At 41.3% G+C, this 21312-nt stretch overlaps 2 protein-coding genes across 7 annotated transcripts in view; both read left to right on the top strand.

Moving 5' to 3' along the window:
- The first annotated feature begins 4214 nt into the window (after positions 1 to 4214).
- LOC137588540 (peptide Y) lies at positions 4215 to 7145 on the top strand. 2 transcript variants are annotated; one of them, XM_068305676.1, is made up of 4 exons: positions 4215 to 4309; positions 4472 to 4659; positions 6019 to 6099; positions 6888 to 7145. In XM_068305676.1, exons 2-4 carry the CDS (start codon positions 4472 to 4474, stop codon positions 6910 to 6912), a joined length of 294 nt encoding a protein of 97 aa, XP_068161777.1. In that variant the 5' UTR covers positions 4215 to 4309; the 3' UTR covers positions 6913 to 7145. The 2 variants fall into 2 exon arrangements, with proteins under 2 accessions (XP_068161777.1, XP_068161778.1); XM_068305677.1 differs by having other exon boundaries at positions 6019 to 6148.
- Positions 7142 to 21312, top strand: part of mpp2b (MAGUK p55 scaffold protein 2b) — a 33219-nt gene continuing 19048 nt past the window's right edge. For 2 of the 5 annotated variants that reach the window (XM_068305674.1, XM_068305671.1), the window contains exons 1-2: positions 7142 to 7615; positions 15259 to 15333. In XM_068305674.1, coding sequence (XP_068161775.1) covers positions 15303 to 15333 — 31 coding nt within the window. In that variant the 5' untranslated portion in view covers positions 7142 to 7615; positions 15259 to 15302. Of the gene's footprint in view, positions 7616 to 14831; positions 14943 to 15258; positions 15334 to 16898; positions 17181 to 21312 lie in introns of those variants that run through there. The other 3 variants (XM_068305670.1, XM_068305669.1, XM_068305672.1) reach the window with 2 other exon arrangements.

The following is a 21312-nucleotide window of genomic DNA, read 5'->3' as shown; positions in this document are numbered from 1 at the left end:
TTGATGCTCAGTGTACACATAGTGCAGAATTCTTGGAGCATCTCATACTTTTTATTTGCCCGGTGACGTCAACCCCTCCCACAAATCATGTTCTCCATGAATTCTAATTATTTGCATCAGGTGCTTCTGAGTGAAACAACTATTGGATGCATTCTATAAAATTTGGTGCACAATAGTCATTCAGTATTTATCTGAGATAAATAGGTAATGTTTGCATAACTTTATTTTTTACCTGGATATGGATGAATGGGACCCAGAAAAAAACTACATATTCAATCCATGACTTCTTTTCCACCTTTATATCCACTGTGACGCATTCAGCTTCACTCAGCAGTGGGAATGGACGTTTTTGGGCCTGAATCACTGATCGTTCTCGTTTGTGTTGATTTTTCCAAGGTTTTAATGGCATATCGCTCGGCACCATCATTTGCTGTCATCAAGACTCCAGGCTGCTCCAATATCACTTGTTTTCCAAAGGGGCTGTTGATATATAACCTCTCTCTCTCTCACACACACACATACACACACACACTCACACACCTCCGCACCATAGGATCACAGTGATTGATCTCACCACTGGGACACATTTGCTTTTGGCCCAAACCAAGAAACCAAACGTGACCGGTCACTGATTCCTCACGTTTCTGTTCATTAAAAAGAGAAATCTATTGTGTAATCTATTTAAAGGTGGACAACAACACATACGCATCCTGGAAGTGTTTTTGTCAGGTATTGATGACCAAGCACTTTGGTTGCATGTATCTCATTTCCTGTAATTACTGTACGAATTGATTCTGGTGCGCATTTGTATGTGCGCTTGTCTGTCGGAGCGTGGAGACTGTTCTTCATTTTGAATTCCCCAGAAATGAGAGTTAAAAAACCCAATTTCATGTAATTAGTGTCCATTTGGAAGAGATCCTGACTCAACCCCCCCCCCTGAGACCTGAAATCTCCACGGCCTGGGGGCAACAGGTGCTATTAGAGCCTCTGCGCTGTCAGTAGTGACGTATGAGCAAATCGAGTAACGTCTCACATGATGTCATCCTGTATTGTAGTGTGATTCTGTAAATTTACACCATATCTGGTCATCAACTCCTCTGATGACTCACATAGAATGAAGGGCCTGTAGGACATTGATTTGCCGTTCCCCATTTTAAATGGATTATTAGGATGTATAAATAGAACGCAGTCATTCTAATTTGTATGTAGTTTGACTTTTATACTCAAACCTCTGTCTCCTTCTGTCAAAGATACCCAAACCTGTCAACCTTGCAGAAGAAAATAATGATCTAAGAGAAATTGGTGAAGCAGCTTCAGGCCGCTAGGAGAAAGAAGAAGTCAAAAAACATGTAGAAAAAGTCTTTAACAAGGCAGTGGGTTGTTTTTTCAGGAGGCAGATTCGGTGTCAGTACTCAAAGGCCCCTGTTGGAGACATTTATATTGTCCTGAAGTATTGCACTGTGGCAGTGGGCAGCTATCAACTTCTCATTTTGTATCCTGAGCTGTGCAAACAGACCTGGCTTCCTGAAAAGCACTCTGTTCATATTAGAGGCTCCCTGCTCTGGAGATAAGGCCGAATAACAACCCATGATCATTCCGTCTGTGACGGCAGGAAGGAGTCAGATGTTCTCCTGGGAGATTGCCCTTACCCCAGAATTGACTTTTCTGTGTGTGTGTGTGTGTGTGTGTGTGTGTGCGTGCGTGCGTGCGTGTGTGTGTGCGTGCGTGGGTGCGTGTGTGTGTGTGCGCGCGCGCGCAACTCTGCGGCATGTATCATGCAAATGGAAATGGTGGAGTCGGATTTGGGAGAAAAGCTTTTAAAGCTCCATCTGAGGAGTACAGATAGATGCCTACAGCGAATATATTTTCAATATTGTGATTTATTTAAGTTATTTTATCGTCTTACGGACTCACAAACGACTTACAAAGTCGTGACCATCATTAGCAAAGCCACTGGGGCGGGGGAAAGTTGGAAAAAACGAAATAAGATGAGAGGAAAAGTTCTGAAAATCACCAGCCTCCTACAGGCCCAATTATCAAGGCCTTGATGGCTACTCAAACACTTTGCTCCTCTGTAGTCCAAACTCTTCAGGAGTGCATTAACCGGAGTCTATTGAACTGTGAAAAGTTGAACTGTCAGCCCCGTCTCTTATCAGGGGCCATTACTTCCAGTGTTTGCCTACAAACACTGGAGATAGCTAATGAGTTTTCGTCATCCATATTGGGTTTTTTTCTTGCCATTGCGTTTTATGGCTTGTGAAGTGAAGGCACAGAGGTGGACTGCTGGAGGAGAACTAACCGAATGCTCAGGATGGCCGCTGTTAACTGTGAGGGAAATGGGTGATGGCAAAGGAGACATGTAATTACTTTTAGCTCTTCCCCATTCTTCTGTCTCATCACCTCCAAAGCCAAGAACTCCCAGTTCTGCTCCCAGTTTGCGATCCTTCATAAATTTGGTGCTGAACCAGTAGAACACTCATCGTCCTTCAAAAGCAGTTTGAAATATGGCCCAATAATGGCTCATAAATGGTCAGTGCAATCAATGTCTTAATACAACAATCCACTTACAGCCTTTATGGCGCGGCCAAACACACTATAACTGCTGGTTGGCTGTCAGCCACAATGGGAGTGTTCGTCAGAGGATGTCAGTCGGGACTTATGGTTGAATCAGGTTGTGTTTTTGACACGGGCTTGGGGACAGATAGGGAGAAAACACAATAAACAGCAAATGACTTGTCAGGGAAAGTGTGTTTCACATTTAGTGTGATGCTGTGACGTGTTCTTACATTTATCCATAACTAACACTAGACTGGACAAAGAAATGTTCAAAATGCATACATGGCCCCTGACATGAACACCCATTAAAAACTGATCGATACACCTGCACTGTCGACTTCAGGCGTCATGAACTGAACAGCAGACCGTGAACGATCCATGATAAACAGCAGAGGCTTAATGTGACCGGAGATATTTGACTGTGAGCATTCGGGACTCAGGAGGTATTTGTGTGCACGATGTGTTTGTGAATGTGTGCGTAAGCCTTCCTGTCTTTAGAGTCACTGTGATGACATGATTTTTAAAAAGGCAGCCTAATAAAGGAGATGTCTCAATAAATCTTTTGATTCGATCATAGGAGAATTACCCGTTGTGAATATGTGACTGTGCCCCCACAATGGTGTTATTGATCTGAGGATGCTGCAGCCTGTGGCTTCTATTCCTCCAAACCATTCAGTAATGAATGTAGGAATGATCCGAGGCCAAAGGTTAAGGGACCAATGATTGGACAGGATAGAGCAACTGGGATTAGATGCAAATTAAGGATACAAATACAAATTAAATTGTTCAGTTGGTGGTTTCTTTTAATTCTTAATAAAAACAAGATATGAAAGCTTTGAATAAACCCTAGCTTATTAATTTATCATTACTGTTGCTGCACACTGATGATTGTCTTTCATGCACAGGATACATTTCACATTTGACTGTGAGTCAGTTCAGTTTGGTGCTGATTATTTTGGATTTACTGTCTGCTCAGTGCAGCATTTTGAAAGACAAATTTCTCTCAACAACCATCTCGTTTCAGCGTCCCACAAGGTTTCACCAACCCGAGTGTTGCGTCATATAACGGTACAAAACACATTGAGTAGGACAAGCTTCATGATGAATGAGCAAGTAGTGCAGACATGGTGCGCTTTGCGTTGAAGATGAAGCTTTAACCCATGCGGTGAAGGATTTGTGCTCATGGGGAGTAAAGTTTTGGTCTGATGCTGAAAAATTTACAGAAATGTCAGGTTTCTCTTTATCTATGTGTTTCATTGTCAAAGTGATGCACAGCAGAGATGAATCAATAACTCTTAAGCATTCAAGTTCTCTTTTTTTTTTTTTTTTTACTGTTAATACAACATTTTCATCTACTCATATTCAGTGCTGAAATACTTTTCTTCTTATATTCTAGTTATGAAATAACACTGAGTCTTTGGGTCACTTTTTGTGAGGTGCTGTGGAAAAATAAACTTCCCCTGCGGAGATGAATAAATTTCCATCCATCCATCTTCACTAAACGTTTCAAGTCACCTGGAAGAAACATAATCCGATCATCAAAGTAGCGTGAGTATTTTGCCTAAATCCACACGTCCACGGCAGTGGAGAGGGGTGTGGTTAAGAGTTCCTCAGCGTGGAGCAGGTATTGGTCCCCGGCTATAAAAGCATGTGAGGAGGGAGGGCAGCATCAGACAGGCGCACCGCCGGGGAGAGAGAGGACACAAGCGGACAACTAAAAACACCCAAAACAAAACAAAGGAAAATAAAAAGTGTAAGTAAAAATTTAATACCTTTAGTAATTTATCCTTATGATCTGATTTCATTTAGCATTTGGAACTAAAATATGAAAGACTGAACAAACTGAAACATCCAGTCATAACTTTGACCTCATCAAAAGTTGATTAAAGTTTGGGTTTTTTTTGTTCCTCCCCAGATGGTCCACACGCTCAGATCGTGGATGATGTTTGCAGCGCTCGTCGTCTGTCTGCTGGTGTGTCTCAGCAGCTTCACCGATGCCTACCCCCCCAAACCGGAGAGCCCCGGGACCAACGCCTCCCCGGAAGACTGGGCCAAGTACCACGCAGCGGTCAGACACTACGTCAACCTGATCACCAGGCAGAGGTGAGGCGGGGTCACCCTTTAGACTCTAACTTAAATATACATACTCTATTTTATTTTTTGAGAGAGAGAGAGAGAGAGGTTTTCTAACAGCTGAAGGATGAGCATCGTGTGTGTGTGTGTGTATGTGTGTGTGTGTGTGTGTGTGTGTGTGTGCGTGTGTGTGTGTGTGTGTGTGTGTGTGTGTGTGTGTGTGTGTGTGTGTGTGTGTGTGTGTCATTCTGCACATGCATCACCTTGAAAAAACAAACTAATAGATGCTGAAACCTGCAGAGACTGGGGATCTTCATCCTCTTATTGGGTCAGAAAGGTGGTCCACCCCCCTTGATATGAAGGATTAGCTCTGGCTCAAGGACAACATAGTAAGGATAGCCCCCCCAGGGGGATCTAACCTTCACCTTTTTTGGTAGGACTCCACTCATTTAAACCCTGTCTCATAACTTAATTCAAGACTTTTCAGATGTTGGTCAGGAGTTCAGCTCTTCCCTGGAAAGCCAGGGAGGACTCTCGCCTCATTACACCTACATTACAATGCATTGCTGAGCTTTCTATGAGAGATAATGAGGTGGACGACTAGAGCCTGGTTTTCCTCAACTGAGTAAACCTATAATGGTTCCGTTGTGACTCCAAATCTTGTAATGGACTGCAACACCAGACATCCCACTCACTCCTTTAGTATCTTCGTAGATTGGAATCCAGACTGCATCCCGACAGATCATTTAATAATTGATTTTTATTAAATTCTGGGATTGTGCGTTTCTGTTATACAATGGTAATGAGATTTATAAATCTCTGTGTCATATTAAAACATGATTTAAGATTCTACTACTAGTTATAGTTTTGATATGTTTAGCAGGGACACACCATCCCTGCCATGTGGTACATGTCTTGATAAAAGCATGTGGAATAACAAGGAATGACTTCTGGCCTTCTGGTCAGAGAACGTAGTGTGGAGTTTTCCTGCCATGGAAGCTGAGAGTCATTTCATTGTGGATCCTGGCAGTCTGTAATTAAAGAGGATGGATCCATTATTACACTCAGAGGGATTGCAGCACAGCCCCCTCATCTTTACTCTGGCCAGGATGGAGATTTTAGAGACATCTGGAGAGATTGTTGTGTTTTCTTGCTGGAATCATGACTGTAAGTCTGAAAAATACCCCTTTTGCTTGGGCTGACCTTTGATTGGATTGTAGAGATGTAACAGAGAAGAGTTGCTGACAGGAAGTTGACAAGGCATGTGGTAGATGTATTTTTCCACAGCTTGATTACTAGATGTCCCATTGATTAAATTCATAGTGGTGATCACACCAGCAAAACACCCAGTTAGGTGCTGACTGAGTGACGGCTGGTGTTTTTCTCCAGGTATGGGAAGAGGTCGACCCCTGAGCAGGCCGTGGCGTGGCTGCTGTTTGGAGCTGATTCCAACCGTGATACCGAACCACGGTGAGAGAATGCAGATGCAGAGAATCCATGTCTGGTTTAATCCCCTTAGGTTTGTTGAGTCTCGTACTGATGCCACAGATTTTAAATTTGTGGATTTTTGTGCTAATTATAGCCAGTTATTAAATGTAAGATGCTGGGAAAAAAACCTAGAAATAAGTGTACACAGGTTGACGTCACTGAACAATATTTAATAAAAACCCCATTATGTTAATGTGAAGAGGAGGTCAGACTGTTTAGACTCCTTGTTATCATTTAACACATTAAATGCAATGGATTAATTATTATAAATAATGGAAGAATGTGTTGTTGAATGTGAGAGCACCTAAAATAAAAACACATTTTTATTTTCCAATTGCAGCTTCCTGTTAACACATAAGTTGTTTTTCTGGCTGCCATTTGCACAAAGTGCTAAGATTGTGAAAAGATTTTGTTCAATGATAGTGGGTAATAAGTGAGTTTGTGCCTCAAGGAAAATGTGTACCATACTTGTATGCTCTGCCAATATTGCTCAAGTGTGTTGTTAAATTGTTTATAGATTTTTTGCAGTAGGATTAGTCGACATTACTGTTTATACTGCTGTTCTCGAGCTCCATGTTAATACCATTTTACTCTCCAAGTGAATATTGATTATCAATTTCTTTTATCCTTATTTTATTGGCCACATCATGGTCCTAATGATATAATCACAGGGTAACGATCCAAGATTTGATCTTGTGATCTATCAGTGCTGTCATCCACCACATATTACAAAACTCTGTCTAAACTGTTTTTCTTTTCTTTTCTTACAGCTTGGACTATGATAACCAGTGGTAACCAATGTTAAACTTCACAGATGTTCTCTCTGATCCTGTGACTCATCAATGATGAAACAGATTCTCGAGCGAAAAAAAGCACTGGACTTCGTGACTCTCTATATTTAATTACTCAATGTGAATTAAAATCTCTCTCTGTGTAAATGTTTCTGTTCTTTTGCCAACTATGTAAATGTAAATAATTTGTAGCAAAAATCAATTCCTTTAAAATTACTCAGTGGAATAAAAGTATTAAGAAGACACGGGTTGGTGTTGATTAAATTTGAACAAACTGCAGTTGATTTTCCAGCCACTAGATGTCGCTGCACCACCGATAAACTACTTGTAAAAATTAATCTGCCCAAACTGCTTCTCCTGTACTGGTTCCCATCGACGGAAACGGACACCGTTCAACTTCACACCGGGCTACGACACCGAAACAGGCATTTATCATCACTGAAACATTTGTGAACATCCGGTGGACCAAGAAGAACCGCCGACACTGAGGCCGATTGGCTTCCGATCCATGGGGCTTTTTCTGAGAGCGCACAATACATTTTAGGCAAGGTGTCGTGAACCACAGCAGTTTGTGTGGGTTGTGTTGTCAAAGTGACTGCATACGTTAAATCAGACCTGCAACAACTGCAAGGAAACGAGTGCAGACACCGAAAAGCTCCAGCGGAATCTCACACCGAGGAGGCGTCCGGATAAAGGTGACCCGGCAGGTGAGTGGCTGCGTTCACTGACGGGATGTGGTTTGATGTTGGTGGAGAATAACGTCGTTCCAAAGCCGTTATATTACCGGATGATGCACACTCGTTTTATTTCATGTGTACCGAGGAATAAAGAAAAGATTTAATTTAATAATTCTCATCAAGTGCGTGTTGTTTCCTTCATATTTGATTCCTCTTACTACGAAGAAACGCGCAGTCAGCATGAGGCACAAACGTCTCCATGGCCCCACGCGTCGTGCGTCTGATGTCTGAGGGAAATTCTATGAAAACCTAAATAATCTGGGGCTTCTACAACCAGTTTAACTCTCACAGACATATGTACAGATTAAAAAAAACAATAAAAATGAGAAGCAAATATATTTTTTTCGTCTAATACAGAGATAATAGATGCCTCAAGCTTTTGGAAATGAATTATAATAACTGAAAGCACGTCACGCACCTGTTCATTTCCATTGCGCATGCTCACACTTGGAGACGCGCACGGTCCTCTGAGTGCGTGTGGACCAATAGAAAGGCAGGCGCTGTCGTGGTATAAATAAACAATGAGAGACAAGACAGGAGAGATTTCCTCCCTGTTCCTTCAGAATTCAGAGCACACAGTTTCTTCTGGAATAAACAAGCGACTTGTTGTCAGTCACATTTTACACATTACCTTAAACGGTCCAAACATCACTTAGAGTGAGAATTTCTGCCAAATTTGTGCGACAAAAAAACATTCAGTAGATTTTTTTCAGTATTTTTTCAATTGTCTATAAAACATATTTAAACAAACATGTTGAAAAATGACCTTTTTTTAATATTCGATCTCCTTGCTGAGAACAATAACAACTAAATATTAACGTGTCATTGGGGTTCTGACATAAAATAAGACATCAGATCAACATGTTAGACATCAGAGCCCCCGTTACGCTTATTTAGTAGATTTGTCACTAATACACACATTGACCAGAATAGGAGACAGAATTCAACAATGGTGAACATCACCATCATCAGTAATTACATCACACTGGGCAAATATAACATTGCTTCATTCATGCTACCAAACTAGTCAGTTAGGTCATGTTCCGTTGAGATTCTGGCAGGGATTAAGGAAGCTTCAGCCTGTCATCAGTTTGTGTTTTGAATGTGGGAGGTTTACCATAAATGTTTCTGCTTTTGATGGCTTTAGGGATTGGTAAGAAGATCAGCAGGTCTGGTTTTACTTTAACAGAAACATTGTCTAAGTATTTAAGAACTCTGCTTAAAGCCAGACTCTTAAAACTTCACACACAAAAAACGTGTCAACCCTCAACCAGATCCCAAAGGGCATTCCCCGCACTTGATGTCACATACTGATACCCTGAAAGGAGACAGAATAATCTGCTTTGGATGTAGGACCTGTTCACGCTGGATTCCACAGGGAGACTAATCTGCAGCATTTCACATACAGTCAGCATCTTTTTTCCCATCCATATTGGCGTCATTCGTAAACATGATCTTCTCGTTCAACCTCAAATGTCTGTGCCGTCTCATCCACAGGGGATGAGACGGCACAGACCTCCCCTCATAGGCTGTGGCAGTAAAGTGACAACTGCACTGGGATTATGTAGATTAATTTTTTATAGGCAAACGTGATATTCTTTGCTAGGCGAGTGATGTGCAGATGGCAAAACCAGTCTGTTTAATTTACCACCGAGTGTTGGATGGATTGCTGAGAATGTTAGTACAGACCATCAAGGTCCCAAGAGGGTGAAGCCCACTGATGCTGCTTGATGCTCTTATTACTAATTAAACAAGTTAAATACCCTAATACCTCCTGGATGTGTCAGCACGCAATTTTGCAGAAATGTCATGGTTCCCACAAGATGACTTAGAATCACTTTACGGTTCAGATTTTCAAGTTGTGTCACCGCAAATTTGTAATTACAGTACATCCTGCTTCAAAGTGGTGATGTCTTGTAATTGTCAGCGTTCGTTCATCCGTTCGTTCATTTGTTTGTTCATTCGTTAGTTCGTTAGTTCGTTAGTTCGTTCGTCCACCAAGTACCTCCACATCCGTTGCAGATAGAAAGATGAAACAAGAAGCACATTACTCGGGCAGCAAAGGGGAGGAAAATGAGATGATGACCTTGACCTTGAGAAAAGTAGGTCAAGGTCAAATTTCAATTTTTGCACACTCAAAAACTGGATAAGATAGAAAGATAAGGGCCAGTGTGAGTAAGACCATAGATCAAAGCTAGTGCTTTGATCTACCTATGCACTGGATTTGATCTATGGTCAAAGCTAGTGCATAGCTTTGACCTACCCTGAAAGGTCAAAGGTATGCTTTCAGGATACCCTGACCTACCCTGAAAGTAGGTCAGGGTACCCTGAAAGTAGGTTAGGGTAAGTCGCGGGATGTTTCAGTCTCTGACTGCCTTGTATTTCCTTGTTTTAGTTTGTTTAAGTACTTTTAGAAAATTAAATATGTTTTTTTGTACCACTGAATCAGTTTTTTCTACAGAGGGAGTGATGCCTCAGTTTATTTTCCTACAGCAGCCGAGAATGGACAAACAGAAGGCTTACGCCAGGTATGGAAATTCACTCCGGTGTTTTTAGCAGCCACAGTCAGAGAGTATAAGATGGGGTGTGTTCAGCTCGCTGCAATCCTTAAACACATCGTTAGGTGTCACTGATTCCTGCGCTCTGATTGGTTACAGGCGCTGTTGTCTTTAGAATATCTGTCTGCAGGAAGCAGGCCTGGCCATGTGGTTTGCCATCATGTGATTACGTTGATTATGATAGACAGGCATCTGATGTCATACAGCACATCATCTGTTCTAATTTATATTTATTTTTAGACTCTTTGTTGTCGCTGATGGAGGAGTGGAACTAGAGCAGCGTTCATTAGCCACAGAGCTGGAGCCTGTTCAGTTTGTAAATTGTGAGGCTGTAGAATCAACTATTTAGCAGTTCCTAATTCCAAACTACAAAGCAAACTTGGAGATTATTATTTGACTGAAATATAATAAATATATGTTTGACTATTATTTTTTTTTATAATAATAGCCAAATGTCATTGAAAGCGCTCAATTCTCATTGTTGAAGACAGAGAAAAAGTGATCCAGAATCCATTTCTGTGCCTGGAAAACCAAATCCCCACTTCTCACCGATGTCAAAGTGAGAAGTGGGGATTTGCAGTGTAATATCCGGTCTTCAACATTTCAAGTTTCTTTCAAGAGAGATCTGAGTGACATTGAAATAGTCCTCTACTTTATTCCATCATGGGTCTTTTCTCTGAAAAGTGGACATCTTTAATTAAAATCCTGGTAGGGTGGTGATCGTAATCGCTCCCCCTGGTCGCCTCTCAGTACTTTTCCTTTCCTTTAGCCTCTGTGGTATGTGCGTGACATTCAATCCTAATTATGCTAATTTGACTTTGTATCAGATGAGGGAAAAAGAAGACCCCCACATCACTAAGTTCATAAGGTTTTATTAGATGTCTGACATCAAGTGATACCCGCTGATGGTGATGTTGCTGTCGCCAAATCCTACGACATTTTGAAGTATAACGCTGGTAGATTGTTTCGTAAATACTCTCATGTACAAACTCACACATTCCAAACAGTTTACGCTTTCAAAACAAGCTGATTATGACAAGACTGCAGGCCAGTCAGAACTCTGAGCTGTTTCGCTGAGTCGTGAACTCAACATAGTGGCACATTCCATTTCAAACATACGCCAATGTTACCATGACTCAGCAATTTCTGCATTTGCCCTCCCCCACAACTTGAATATATTTGGTGAAAACAGAACTGAAAAATTCATCATTGTCAAACCGAAACACTTTGGGGAAGACCGATTAACATCAGCAGAGAAGCAATAATCAGGTTAGATTAACTTGATTATTGCTGAGCTATCGAGAACTCTGTCACTCGTTCCGATGTGGTTGCTTTTGATATTTGGTTAACATAGTGTATTTTGGAAGATTATTATCTACAATTAACAATATTTCAGATCTGATGCTTTACTGGTTTGCAAGTTAATAAAAAAAGCAGCACATTTAATTTCTTACATATGAGCATTCTGTGAGGCGTCCTCTGGGTTCATGGAGGTTGGCAGGGTTTGCTGGATTATTGACGAAATAACCAACCAAGCAAGTGACCAAGGACAGATCCTGCCTCAATGCATTTTGACCATAGGCCATAAGGCATTTTTTTTTGCCTTATCGACAGGACAGTCGAAGATCTTGACAGGATGTGTGGGAGAAGACGTGTCCAAGGGCGACAGTTATCCCTGCACCATCTTTACCCCGAGAAGCAGATCATTTCCAGATCTCGGAATATAAATTCAAAACTATCTATGTAACTACATACTGCAAGGTGTGTTTTGAGAGATATATAGTTTTGGGATTAGGGTGAAATTCAATAAAATCTCTATAATTTAAAAAAAATTATTATTTTTTAACCTTCGAGAGAATCTGATGTCTTCAACCAGCCACTGTGTGCCCAGCATTACATTTTGTAGCTTTGTAAGGTCACGTTAAGTTCATCTGCTCCACTGACCTCTTAATACTGCAATATAAGTAAAAACAAATGCATGACTTCATGATAGACCTTCAATCTGGAAGTACTGTTCAAGCTTTAGTTTGTGTCAGTGAAAGCTGTGAACATCGATCTTCTGTCTGCTGAGTGAACGCTGCTCCCTTTCCTTTTTCACTCCGCTGGAGGAACTCTGGATTGAAGTGTTGCTCAAACCATTTAATAGACCCAATTCCAAATCCAACTTATTATTATTTTACGCATTTTCCCTTGTTACCATGGCAAAGGGCCGGGGGGAAAAGAAAAGCGCTGCTCATGGTTGTCTTGGATACGATGATTTTCCCTTGTAAAATAATGAGAGGAGCTGAACCTGTGGGAGCACAGGGTTATTTTTAGGCCTGACGCCAGCCTGCATGTGTGGATTAAGACTTGTTTGGCCACTGGTCCGTGTGCGTGTGCGTGTGCGTGTGTGTGTGTGTGTGTGTGTGTGTGTGTGTGTGTGTATGTGTGTGTTTGAACATGTTGATGGCTATAATGGAGCTCACTGTGGAAACAGCTCAAGGGGTTTTAAACTTGGCATACAAACACCTGGGCTACCACTGGGCTACTGTCATTGGAAGAATCAATCTCCATCCGCTCTGTCTTTGATGCGTTCCTGTTGTGAGATTATATTATATTATGGCTCATGTATCTGTGTGTAATACCTTGAACAGCCTTCAGGGAAACAGATACGTGTGATCAAATAATTTTACAACCTGTGTGAACTAAGGTCTCACAGACAAATCTGTCAGAAACACAGAGAAACTATTTGAATCAGATAAGGGATGTATTCACTATCATCTGAAGTGTTTTAGAAAGGGATGTATTCACTGTCATCTGAAGTGTTTTAGAAAGGGATGTATTCACTGTCACCTGAAGTGTTTTAGAAAAAGGCTTCCAGTCTCATTTGAAGAGCAAAAACAAAGCTGTGGATCGTACGTCGTTGAATTTGAGGGATATTTTCAGACGTCTAAGCCACACTGACTTTTGCCCTCATTACTTGTTATGTAAGGATTTAAACTTAGTCTGGTTCTAACTGACGGCGGAACATCAAAAAAAGAACAAAAACTTGTGCAAATATAATCTCACACACCCATACACACCCACATACACACATGCATACACAAGCGCACACATACATGCACATTAGTGTGCATGTGTGCTCACATGGACACACATGCACAAGAATGCAAGCACACACACACACACACACACACACACACACACACACACACACACACACATACACAGATGATAACAGGTTTACAAACGGCATTGCAGCTGTGTTATTGAGCTGCTGTCTGCATCCAGCACAACTAGGGAGATGGAGATCTGTGTGTGTGTGTGTGTGTGTGTGACCAGACTGATAGGGAAGGACAGTCTCTCAGGCAGCAGAAAGGTATAATAAATATTGCTGTGGAGATAGACTAGATCACAACTTGCTGTGGACTGAAGGATCCTGTCCAACCTCAGCTTCGTGTTAACGCCATTATTAAAGACACCTTTCAGTTTCTGCCCGTGGGGATTGATTAGTGGTTGCAGCAAATGATGGTTGTACAACTGCACCGTCATTAGATTTTCATCAGTCACCAGTAACGTAACGTAGGAACCAGGGAGACTGACAGAGTGCAGAAAACATCACGCCCACCTCCCCAAACACCCCCCACTGTGTGAGCTCAGCGCCAGCACAGCCAGGCTCTGCTGCAATCGGCTTTGGCTTCTTAGTGGCTGTGTGGTCTCTGCATACTTTTAACAAGCTCTGTCATTTCACAGTGCAAACCCTGGATCCCAGTGGATCAGTGTGTGGGACCGGTAGGCAGCGTCACGGACCTGATCCTCCTGGATCATAGCTTCATTTGGTCTTGCGGTATCTAAGCATGTGTTCTAGCGTCAGCAGGAGAAGAGATTGCAGCTGTTGATCAAGCTAACGTCCTCCCATAAATGAAAAAGATGATGTTATTGCTGGGCTTGCATATTTTTCTGTATGGATTTCCCCTTGTTCAGACACACACACACACACACACACATTAAAAAAAAACAGAAAAGAGATATACACACACATACACTAATCAATTATCCCAGTCCTGTCGGGGCAGGCAGAGATGTGAAAAGCAATAATACAGGAATCATGTCAGCTCCATGCATCAACACTGTCGCCTCATTCTGGTGGATCCTGTATTTAAATTGTGGAAATAGTCCGTTCCCTACTGGGTTGACATTTAGCAGTGTAGTTGATCAGATAAATCCTTTAATTTGCACCCTGTGAAGTGTTGATAAAACAATGAAAAATATGCGAATATATGAACGAACAGGCTTTTGAGAATAATTGATCTCTGCGCTCTAATAACCACGATAATAACCTGGATTTGAAATGTCTCCATGTTTGTGTTCAATGACAAATGAAAGGCCAAAAAAAAAATCGTCTTAATAAAGAATGTCATTCAGATTCCTCCAGAGCTGGAATGTGTTTTATTTTTACTCTCACCTGCCTGACTGTTCTCCTCTCGTCTCTGTTAGATTCCACGTCACCTTTTGCGTTTTCCTCCTGCTGCATCTTAAACGGATCAATTCCACTCAGTAGAGATCCCCACTAAGCTTATGTAAACTGGCCTGCCCCCTACCTCACCCACTCCTTCGATCTTCCCAACTGTTGCTAACAGCATTCTCCACGGACGTGACGGTCGGAACGGTTTCTAATAATGGATGTTAAACAACGTGAGACACCAGTTGTCATGTGTGGGAGCTTTTAAAGACAAATTAGGAACGAGATCCATGCCTATGTGAGTCAGCTGACATAAGGATTTGTTTTCGTTGTCGTGGCTGAATTTAGACTTCCATTGATCCCTGTGTATTTAAGTTGAAGAGCCTCAATCTAACATAACATATTACAGCTATAAAAAGCCACATCATAATCTAAGGCCTGTGTGGAATTCCCTGTTAGGAATATTAGTTCCTGCCTTCCCTTGTTTCATTCTTTACTCCTTGCCTTTCTGGTTTGACAACCCAGTGATATCACATTGTTCTTCACAATCAATACTACATTAGTGTTTTAAAGTGTCTCTTCTTTTCTCTTGTTTGTGCTTCCTTTCATTGCAGTTGGTTTAACAAGTGGAAAATACGAAGAGGAAACTATTCTCAAAATGCCCGTGGCGACATCCACCTCTGACTCCAGTAAGTGTCTTGGTCTTGTTACGGTGAGGTCATCTCGTGGATGTGTGTGTGTGTGTGTGTGTGTGTGTGTGTGTGTGTGTGTGTGTGTGTGTGTGTGTGTAAGTGAGAGAGCGACAATAGAGGAGATGCTGAATGGTTCTAGGTTGTTCCAGCACTCATCACATGTATCTCATCTCCCAAGTTCTAATGTGACTTAATGAGCTGGCTAATGGAGCGCTAAATCTCCAGCCTTAGATCAGTCATGCCTGGAAGGATTTATATCCTTCATGGCACACGTGCATGAGAGCATGTACGGAGATGCGTATGCTTGCACGCAGATTTACCCTCCAGTCTTTTATTAGAGGCATGGAGCTTTAATTATGGATAAATGACTGATGTATGGTGTTTCCCTCACCCTTTGACATGGTTGATAGTTGCTTCTTCTTCTATCCAATTAAACTGATTTGTAATAAATAGAAGTTTATTAAAACTGCTTGTTTTTTATTAAACTAATTCATGGTTGATTTTTTTTTTTTTTAATTGACAGGCTGTTTGATGGCAGATGAAAGTGGTTTCGGTATCAAAATATGTAACTTTTGATACCTAAAATAATAAAAATGTTCACTCTAGAAGTACAAGTTTTGCACAGAATCCGTGGAAACAGATTGAGCTGTGTTTGTTTGGCTTCGTGTCACAGTGAATTTTTAGATACGTGCCTTGACACTGATGTGAAAGTTAAAAATGTGATGCTTTGGTAGCAGTCAAACATGAAAAATCTGCCCTTTTTAAACCCTCAGTTGGCACAGAGTCACACTGCCATGATTCCCTCCTCCTGCAGCGCTGTGGGCACTTGACCCGACACATGAAAGATTGAAAAGCCGCTGGCAGATGTCTGGGAAATTAATAGTCACAGTGTTCTGGTTAACAGAGGAGCAAATCTAGAGCTCACAGCTTTGTCCTGTTTAATTGTGTGGGTATAAATGTCAGATGCTGAGTTTTTATTTGTGTAGAGTTTCTTTTTTTTTTGGTTCAGGGTTAGCGCTGGTTTGCGTGACTGACATTTTTACTGATGTTCAGTAAATTGTTTCTTTAAAACTATTCATGCATCCTTATTCTTTTTTTACATAGCAATATTTTCAAGAAGGTTATTTTTACACATGCTTCACTGCAGGGTTAGAGAAGAATTGGCTTTAAGGATATTAGAGCGAAGGAACTTTAGCTTTTTGTATTTCATGGAATAGAAAGCACATTTACATTTCTTTTCAGTGAGTTCTCATCACTTACAGTGAATCCGCTGCTCCGGTTGTGTTTTTGATGGTAGTAAAAGACGGTTATCTCTCACATATATGTCAGGTCTACTACGCACTACCTTTTGAACCCATCCTCCTCCTTACAAGCCAACCTTCTGCTGCTCCTTCCCCCCGGTCAACCCCCTCAGAGGAAAGCCTTGAGGGAAAAGCTCCTTCCTCCTTTCTCTCTGTCGTCCTGGAGAAAGCATACTATTTTCTTCTTCCTCCTCTCCCCGCCTTCCTTTGCCCATGCACACAACCCTCTCTCATTTCCATTCATTGACGCGGAGGAGAAGTCGCTCAGCCAGGCGCAGCTTAGACACGTTCACGTCAAGAGCAGGTGAAGAGGGAGGGAAGAGAGAGACGGCGCCGTTTGTGCAGGAAGAGGAGAGAATCAGGAGCAGACAGGAAGGGAGAGAGGGAGGGGGACCTCTGAGTTTACCTCAGATACATTATTTGGTGTGTCACTGTGAAAGGTGTTCACGTCCATGGCTAGCACCGTGTTTGCAAGGCTCACTTTGGAGGAGGGGGACTCAGCCAACTCCCTGGAGGGCCTGGAAATGAAGCTGGGGGGAGAAGGTAAGTCACTTCCTGCTGGGTGTGAAAGTGATGCGGGACGGACTAAAACAAGAGGTTTCAGGATCTGAGAGCAAAACAATATTAAAGTGGATAGTTTGCTCATACAAATATGGGGGTTGCAGGTCAGTAGTTGTTTTAAAATGAATGTAGACTTGCCACTGACTGTGATGATTTGGTGCCATATAAATAAATTTGATATGATTTAACTTGAGAGCCAAAAAAACTTCGATTTAAGTAAAGAAAGTCATTCTAGACACACAACTTGTGTTAAAGTGTGGATTTGTTTTTTAGAGGACGATGTAAAAACATCACGGAATGGGAAATAGCATTTGTTTATTATTAATGGGGTTCATGAATATTGCATTATCACACGTACTACACAGTCATATGTTGTAGTGTGCAAAATGCATGCTTCTTTTTGAATAAGTCAGGGTTGGAACTGTCATTACATCACCGCTGACTTTATTGTCACATCATATGCTGTGCTGCAAGATATCCTCCGCTATGCAACGTAGTCTGACAAGATAGCAGTGACAGCCATAATAAATCACGTTTTCTGTCAAAGCATTCACATCCTGTCTATCAGCTCGGAGTGTGTGTGCGTGTGTCTGTGTGCGTATGTGTGTGTGTGTGTGTGTGTGTGTGTGTGTGTGTGTGTGTGTGTGTGTGTGTGTGTGTATGAAAGAGAGCGAGAGCGGGCGAGAGACTTCTAGTACATTGTACATTCATTGTGAGTCGGTAGGGTCATTCATATGCAACGTTGTTCTGATCAGAGGCAGCACGCCTGAGAGTGTCAGACTCACAACCTTCAAATAACTCAGCGGCCCTGTCACTTTCACCCTCCTCTACACACACACTCACACACACACACACACACACACACACACACACACACACACACACACACACACACACACACACACACACACACACACACACACACACACACACACACACACACACACACTCACACTGTTTAATGTCCTCTCTTCCCACTGAACCATCAAACTATTAGAAGAATACTTGTGTGTCTGCTGGACTAATGAAGCTCTGTTCAAACACAGATCATACATCATTGACTACAGTGCGTTGGTAGGATTAGGCTGTCAAAGATAATCACAAGGTTTCAAGTGAATGGGACAATTTAATTCTGCTCTGGCTCATGGTGTTTGATGATGTAGTGACTCTGGGAATTATTTCATCCATATTACACTGTATAGCCGCTCACTGACTGACGCAGGGAATAACGATTGCCGTCAAAGTTAAAATGTTTGCCTCCTGCCACAGAATTATTTGTGTTAGTTTCCTCCAAAAAGTCTTTCAAACTTATCTCAAACTCTCTGACCATCTGGGTGAGCTGAACTTAGAGTTGGTGTACATCTGCAGAATGTCAGAAAATATCAGTGTTGTCCACAGTGGTGACCTTCAGCCCGCTAATAAGGCGATGCAACCCGCACCCATATCATGCCAGCTGCTAACAAGCATCTCCATGGTGATGGGGGGGGGGCATAAATGGCAGCTATAAAGACCCTTGTTGCTGCTGATTGGCCAAAGGGAAAAGGGTTGCAGTGTTTCTTCTGAAATGTTGTCGGTCATCCACTGGCTTTGATGGTTACACGTGTAATCATCAGTGTGATAAGAGGACGGACCTGTTTGTTCTTCTCACTACAGGTAGCTGCAAATCAGATTTTCATCACCATTGCATTACAAATGTGATAAATAAATGAATCAGAAAAGACTTCCACGGTAGTTAGAGAGATAAACAATTTTATTTTCGCACACAGGCGTTTGCGTGATACGTTTTTCTTTATGCTATAGTTGCTTCTGTTGTGTTGCTATGCTTTTGGTGCATCTTACAGATTTATTTGTCTTTTGTCGATCATGTGTTTGAATGAATTAAAACTCCTGTGAACTGAACCAGATAATTAAAATGGCATCAGTAACTATTAATATTTTTTTGGAATAAGGGGACATTTTTGGAAATTGTTTTATTTTATGCTTATTCTTATTTTGCAGCGTGAGAAAACTTCATTAAAGAATGGTTCCACCAAATGATTCTAATGTTTCTTGCCTCATCTAGCAGCCCTCCACAAAGTTTGTTGGGAATTGTTTCAGTAGTTTCTGTGTAATCCAACTAATAAACAAAAAAAATAATCCAATAACCAGATGAACCTGAAATTTATCAGAGTCAGTAAAATTAATATAAAATGATAAACCTTCACAGTTTGTCTAACTGCATCATGTCCTTGTCTCTGGCTGGTTGCACACTGTTACTGATTGACTGTGACACGGCCTGTTAACTTTATTGAACCTGCTAAAGGTTGAGCTGCGTTCACATCATGGATGAAAACCAGGTCGTAGCAAAGTTCTTGTCAGTGTGAATATCTCCTACTTAGTGAAAGGTGTAGGAGCTATTCATGGCTTCTTTATCTTAAACCTATCATCTTATTGCTACTTTTTAAATATGATGCTCTTCCTGTGGGAAGTTCATTCATGCTCCTGCTTTGCATAAACTCCCAATCACCCCTAATCTTCACAGATTCCCTAGTTTCATCATTTATTAGCCTGTTCATCCTCACCAGTCTCAGCATAGTCATCAGCCACCACCACCAGCATCTGAACTGCAATGGTGATTACCCTGCTATGGTAGATACCCCACTCTTGTGATGCTTGTGATTAATAGCATGGCTTCATCCTACCTCTGCATGGACAGAGGACTAATCAGCCACCATTTAAAACACCCCATGGGTGTGAGGAGGACATTTCCTGTCTTTAGTAGCTATGTCCTTTACACTTAAAGTTTAGCAGTTTTCTGCTACTTTTATTAGAATTGTGTGAACCAAAAGCTAAGCGCTTTCAAGTTATGCAAAGTACATTTGAGTATGGATGTGCACATACAATTAGCACAACATTCTGTAAGCTTGACTCATAATGAGCCAGATTGCTGCAGACACTGGATGAGGTGGATGTTGAATTAATTATCCTGAGTTAACACCATTACTCAGCTGTTCTGGGTACTTCAGAGTGAATGCACTAAACAAAGACATAAAGATTGGTAAGGATCAAGTATATATCATAAAAATATCATGTAAATCAGTCATAATCTAGTTTGTTTCTCGTACAGACAATTGAATGTATTCCGATATAATATAAAGCTCCGCCACCATCTCATCTCTCTCCACCTGAGGGACTGACAGTAATCATCCCAGGATGGAGAAGAGGGAGCAGAATCAAATCTAATGGTAACTTTAAGGTATTAACTTCTGTCTGGGTCCCAAAGTACTTTATTATTTATTTTATATATGGGGGGTGACTTTGCCAGTGTTACATAATTGTGTTGTCATCTCTAAGACTTTATTGTCATCCTCACAGAGTAGCAGAGTAATAAGATTGCAGTGACTTCCAGCAGTGTTTGGGAAACAGTGAGAATACGAATGAGCTTTTCCTAATGCAGGTGTCATTACTGCAGACTCTACATGCTGAAAAGTTTAACACAAACCTTTTTCATTTAGTCTGATATAAATAAATAAATATATATATATATATATTTATTTATTCATTTATTTTTAGGATGTGTTTATGTCGGTTCATGATCTTCTGGATCTTAAACCTGTAGACGCGCTAAGATGTGCGCCCATGCATAATTCTATTTTGTTGTGATGTTTCAATGACAAAATAATGGTGTGGTCGTTTGCTGCTGTCTTGTTGCTTTAGATTTTTGCTTTTTTCATGCGCTACTCATTCAGTTATTTCCTCGGCCCACTCATGCTTTTACCTGTGTCCATTTATCGCAATAAGATGATTGTAGAAAAACTGGCCAGGAATGAGCATTTTAAGTAAAAGTACTACTCAATAGTCGTTTTTCATTATTTTAGTCCTTTTTCACGATTTAAAATATAAACATTTTCTGTAGTGCACATCTGTCATCAAAATATTTCAAAATCACTGCAAACTTATCGCACGAAACATTTTTTAGTCCCAGACAGTGACAGTAGAGTGAGTTTTCAGTGTGAAGAAACTTCAACACTACTTTGTGTCCCACGTACTGTATATCCTTCTACATGCCCCCACCCCCACACCCACCCCCACAGTCCCTCATCTCCCTCCTCCATCCTCTTTGTTTCCGTAACTG

Source organism: Antennarius striatus, chromosome 21 (genome assembly GCF_040054535.1).
Source record: "Antennarius striatus isolate MH-2024 chromosome 21, ASM4005453v1, whole genome shotgun sequence".
NCBI lineage: Eukaryota > Metazoa > Chordata > Actinopteri > Lophiiformes > Antennariidae > Antennarius > Antennarius striatus.
Note: the sequence above shows the minus strand (reverse complement) of the source record. Positions and strands in the feature narration are given on the sequence as shown.

Excerpts from the sequence above, each read along its gene's own strand:
- LOC137588540 (XM_068305676.1), top strand. The coding sequence starts at position 4,472 with ATGGTCCACACGCTCAGATCGTGGATGATGTTTGCAGCGCTCGTCGTC. Across the intron at positions 4,660-6,018 it reads AACCTGATCACCAGGCAGAG|GTATGGGAAGAGGTCGACCC; the intron begins GTGAGGCGGGGT and ends GTTTTTCTCCAG. Across the intron at positions 6,100-6,887 it reads AACCGTGATACCGAACCACG|CTTGGACTATGATAACCAGT; the intron begins GTGAGAGAATGC and ends CTTTTCTTACAG.